Source organism: Physeter macrocephalus, chromosome 13 (genome assembly GCF_002837175.3).
Source record: "Physeter macrocephalus isolate SW-GA chromosome 13, ASM283717v5, whole genome shotgun sequence".
NCBI classification, from domain to species: Eukaryota; Metazoa; Chordata; class Mammalia; order Artiodactyla; family Physeteridae; genus Physeter; species Physeter macrocephalus.
The window spans coordinates 64,552,647-64,558,334 of NC_041226.1; the positions used below are offsets into that span (position 1 = coordinate 64,552,647).

Consider the following 5,688-nt stretch of genomic DNA (forward strand, 5'->3'; position numbering starts at 1 on the left):
ACATTCTTGCACTGTTGGTGGGAATGTCAATTGATATAGCCACTATGGAGAACAGTATGGAGGTTCCTTAAAAAACTAAAAGTAGAACTACCATATGACCCAGCAATCCCACTACTAGGCATATACTTTAAGAAAACCATAATTCAAAAAGAGTCATGTACCACAATGTGCATTGCAGCTCTATTTACAATAGCCAGGACATCTAAGCAACCTAAGTGTCCATCGACAGATGAATAGATAAATAGATGTCTATAATGGACGTGAGGACACGGGGATGGGGAAGGGTAAGCTGAGATGAAGTGAGAGAGTGACATTGACCTATGTACACTACCAAATGTAAAATAGATAGCTAGTGGGAAGCAGCCGCATAGCACAGGGAGATCAGCTTGGGGCTTTCTGACCACCTAGAGGGGTGGGGTAAGGAGGGTCGGAGGGAGATGCAAGAGAGAGGGGATATGGGGATATATGTATATGTATAGTTGATTCACTTTGTTATACAGCAGAAACCAACAATGTAAAGCAATTATACTCCAATAAAGGAGTTAAAAAAAAATAGCATCAGGAACTGAAAAAGATCCAAACAATATTTTCTCTGCTACAAACTCTATCCTGAAAAATACAATCTATTTATCATTAATTATTGGAGAATAACCAATAATTCATTTGAGGCAGTAACAAATAAATAACAATCCCCAACATTACCCAGAGTTGAAATATATCAATACATCATATTACTTTAAAGTAAACTTTGGTTTATAGTCAGAATCTCCCATTAATGTTTTAATCCATTGTTTAATTTATTAGCAATTAGAATTACTTCATTATTCTTATACAATTGTCAAAAAGGAAGACTACTCATGGCTATAAAGGGTCGACCAACGGGACTGTAAATAAATCTCAAACATTTGTCCATAGAGAACGGAAGAGGTTCTCACGAGAATAGCCCCATTTACTAGTCAGACTGTCTGAAAGTCAGATATGTAATCACAGAGATCATCTTCAGTTAGGGTGTTCATGATTACCATGGACCTTTTCTCTTCAAAAATACAATTACTCTGCTTTTGTTATTGGATTACATGGAAGCCCCCAAGGAAAACTGGAAAATTACTCAGCATTGTTCAGGATGTATCCTAGATTCAAGTGACTCAATACCCTGGGTGGAACTATCAATCATATTTCCTGGGAGATAAGAATGGAGTAATCACTAATAAAATTGGTAAATTGTTATATAAGCCGTATCAGATTTATTAGACTCCTAAATGTCCTGCCAATATGACTGATTTTGGTATAAATGACCATCCAAGTCCAGCAAGTAATGACCAAGGGTAATAGTTTTTATTTAACATAACAAGATCCATAGCAACTTTATTTAACAAGTATTTACTAATATTCTCATACTGAATCTTTTCCATTACATTCACCACTTTTCTTCTTAGATGAAAATTCTAAGTTCACATCTAATTCTAATATTTTATTCGACACTTGGTGTTGCTGTAATATAATTCTATGCCTTTATATTAAAAGAGACTGAATTTGAGAAACTAAATAGACACTTTTCCAAAGACATACAAATGCTGAACAGGTACATGAAAAGCTCAACAGCACAAATTATCAGGAAAGTACAAATCAAAACCACAGAGACTTCTCTGGTGGTCCAGTAGTTAAGACTCTGTGCTTCCACTACAGGGGGCACAGGTTCAATCCCTGGTCAGGGAACTAAGATCCCACATGCCGCACTGTGCAGCCAAAAAAAAACAAAAACAAAAACAAACAAACAGAAACAATGACATATCACCTCACACCTGTTAGAATGGCTATTATCAAAAAAGACAAATGATAAGTGTTGACAAGGATGTGGAGAAAGGGGAACCTTTGTGCATGCTTTGTGGGAATGTAAATTGGTACAGCCACTACGGAAAACAGAATGAAGTTTCCCTAAAAAATTAAAATATGGAATTACCATATGATCTAGGAATTCCACATCTGGGTATATACCCAGAAGAAATGAAGACCGGATCTTGAAGAGATATCTGCACTCCCATGTTCATTGCAGCATTAATCACAATAGCCAAGATATGGAAACAGCCTAACAGTTGTCAATGAATGAATGAATAAAGAAGATGTATTGTATATAAAAACAATAGAATATTATTCAGCCATGAGAAAAAAGAAAACCCAGCCATTTGCTACAACTTAGATGAAGTTTGGGGGCATTATATCAAGTGAAATAAGTCAGACAGAGAAAGACAAGTACCGTATTATATCACTTATAGGTATAACTTTAAAAAAGCCAAACTCATAGAAACAGAGTAGATTCATGACTGCCAAGGACTGGGATGTGGGGGGGACATGAGATGTTGTTCAAATGGTACAAACTTCCAGTTATAAGATAAATAAGTTCTGGATAGCTAATGTAGAGCATGATGATTACAGTGGTTAATACTGAATTATATACTTGAAAGTGTTAAGTGAGTAGATCTCAAATCTTCTCACCAAGAAAAAGAAATGATAATTATGTGACATAATGGAGACATTAGGTAACACTATGGTGGTAATCATTTTGCAATATGTAAGTACATCAAGTCTACATATTATACACAAACTTACATAATGTTATATATCTATTATATCTCAATAAAACTGGGGCGGGATCAAACTGAATTGGAGAAATGTATTTTTACAGTTTTGTAATTCTCCGCCCTGGATTAAATTCATCAATTTATTCATTCACCTAGTTATTACTAAATGCTTACTAGGTGAATACAGAAATTAATGACAGATTCCATACTCTCAAAGAAAGGCAGCCATGGACTAACAGAGTTCAAAGATTCTTAAAGACCATGAAAGTATCTGTATAAAATTATATTAAAACATTTTTCTGTACCAATATCTACTTTTTGAATCTTTTAAAATAAGTGAATACACTTTTCTTAACCTAGTTCTCTACTAATGGACACTTAATGGCACTAACAATGCACAGATTAACATTTTCCGAATAAATATGTGCATATTTTTAAAATTATTCCCCTGGAATTTCTCCATTAAAGTGGAACTTTGGGGTCTAGGTAAGTGTACATTTTAAACGCTTTTGGTATATTTTGGCAATCTTCCTTGATAAAGGGTTAATCCTTGCCAAACTGGCTGTCATCGCCTCTCTGTCCTGCCTTTGTCAACAAGACGGTATATAACTGACACCTCATCTTGTGTAAGATTGTATCACTTCATAGCACCAACCGTTAGGCATGTGCCTGAGTTTTAATATTACATCTGTTTTTGTAATAGCATGGCTATCTGTCTTCCCCTGCCAGACTGTAAGCCACCAAAGGCAGAAACATGAATTTATTGTCATCTTTGTATGTCACTATTATGTGTAGAAAAGGTTATTTTAAATTACTTCATTTTTGTTTATGAATGTGAGAAATCTCCAAACCAATTTTTCTTTTATGGGTCTTTGGTTGAGCGTTGGTATAATTTACACACTTAGTTAATTAAATTCCTTTCCTCAAGGGATCTTTTTTCTTTTCATGTAATTCTTATCTCAAGGGACCATCATCCTTAGAACTATCAAATCTCTCCCTCTGATGTTAAAATGGCACCTGACTGAAGATGGGATATCCCTCCTGGAACTGCCTGACTTGCAGGCGGAAGATTTAACATGTTTCTGTTTTCATACCTGTACTCACCGTGGTACCCCCTGAACCCAGACCAGTGCCTGGCTCATGAATGAATGAGGAAAATACCAGCTCAGGAAGGTATAAGGAAAAGTTATTCATGAATCCAATCCAGGCACTTCCTCACAGTGCTTTTAAAAAGAAAAGTAAATCCCTTAAAGCTCAAATTTATGTAGTTATCTTGGAAAAAAATTTTTAATTGCCTAGAGTCTGCATAGCTCCTTGTTATACTCTAGCATAACAAGGACTATAAAACCATGACTAAAATATTCACACCCCACTCCAGTCCCTATAAAAAAAGGAATTGCTAGTTTATTCATCTTGCCTAATGACACAGAAGGGCAAAACAAGTACCCAGACAATGAATAATAATGCAAGAGCTCAGACTGTAAAATCAATATGTCAGATCAGTAGAGCTGAGCTTCGTTTTAATGCTCTCATCCCTAAATGCAGTAGAGCTTACCTTTGAATTATATATATGTATTGACCTAATGACATAAATATTGACTTTTCCTTATATGAAGCTTTGTTTTTCCAGTCTCACTGTAATTACGATGTCAATATTTGTGGCTGTAGTAACATTGAATTTAAACTTGTTAATTGTGACTGATGGTGGCATGTCATGGGATAATCCAGACAGTCTTACGGTCTCTACACACTGGTGGCACTAGATAGTAACTGATAAATCAGTAATTCCCTAGGTATACCATAGTAAGGTAAACTTCTTTAAGAAAATAACTATTTCATTCCCAATAATTTGAGAACTGGTCTCCTCCTCAATTTGTCAGGTTTTACAACACACAGAAGTAATAACCAGGATGTGACTAGATCTTGGTCTGTAACTTTGCACATTTTTTTCTTTAATCAAACACTTCATCCCTAACTTCAAGCCGCAATCCATGCTCCTAACAAATTCTTTGATCTATTGACTATACCCGTATCCCCATAGCTCTGCATGTGTATGAAAGATAACATTTAATATTTGTTATTATTCTTTGATATATTTCAACAAGGATCCTATGCAAAGTTTAGCCTAATACAAAATATGATCTGTATAAATTTTATTTCTTAAAAATGTCCTACTTAATTATTTCTCCTTACATGGTTTTATTTTCATAAGAAAGGATTTCACACAGTTCCTACAGTTGTGACATCTCTGGGACAAACGATAATGCTATACCTCAGGTCATTTTAATTAAATTGCTTTACTTCAATAACATTTAGAGAAACATTCCAAGTGCTTTAAAAAGCTGCAAAGTGATTTGCTTTGTCCTTATAAAGTTTCTGAACACTCCCATTCAAGGTCCTGTACCTTCCAATTTAAGAAGAGCAGAAGTATGTGTTATATTCATCTTTTAGAGTTAGGTGAAACACACAGGGAATGCTACACAAAAAGAATAAAACAGTGGGGTCCACGATTTGGCTTAAGAGCTGTTCTAGATGTATCATGGTGAGCTAGTTATCCATCATCCTGTTTTTTCTTATTTGCCTCTACAGGGATGCCAGATGAGATGAACCTCAGTGATGTAAAGCAAATCCATCAAACAGACGGTAGTAGTACTTTAGACACAACTGGAGCAGGATGTACAGCAACAACTGAAACTATGGCATTGGCTCTGATGGGTGCAGTGATGTTACTTCCTGGGCTTTGGTAACTGAACTTTTCTGCCCTGATACATATGTCTTATTAGAGTCTTAACTTCTCCCCTCTCTTTCTCCAAGTGGAATAAGAGATCTTTTCAAATGTAACAATTATATTTATGAAAAGGTATGTCACACTACCTTAGAAGCCAAGTTGGTATGTTCGCAAAGTATCTAAAAATCAACGTTTAAATGAAAGACTGTTTGAAAACGTCTTCTTTGAATCTAATTTAAACATTCTTAAATTCTAACATATTAAACCTGCATATGTAAAGAGCACAGAAGTGACTTTGAATAAGAAGGATTTAGTATATCTGTAATTTCATTATCCTCAATTCCAACCTCTTCCTTTTTAAAAGAAAAATGTTTAAATCAA

The 5,688-nt window shown here is 35.0% G+C and overlaps 1 protein-coding gene across 1 annotated transcript in view; it reads left to right on the top strand.

Annotated features, from left to right (window-relative positions):
• The window catches only part of GPC5 (glypican 5), a 1,397,564-nt gene extending 1,392,077 nt beyond the window's left edge, over positions 1–5,487 (top strand). Inside the window, exon 8 of the mRNA XM_024123206.1 lies at positions 5,169–5,487. Coding sequence (XP_023978974.1) covers positions 5,169–5,326 — 158 coding nt within the window. The 3' untranslated portion in view covers positions 5,327–5,487. The remainder of the gene's footprint in view (positions 1–5,168) is intronic.
• The last annotated feature ends 201 nt before the right edge of the window (positions 5,488–5,688 follow it).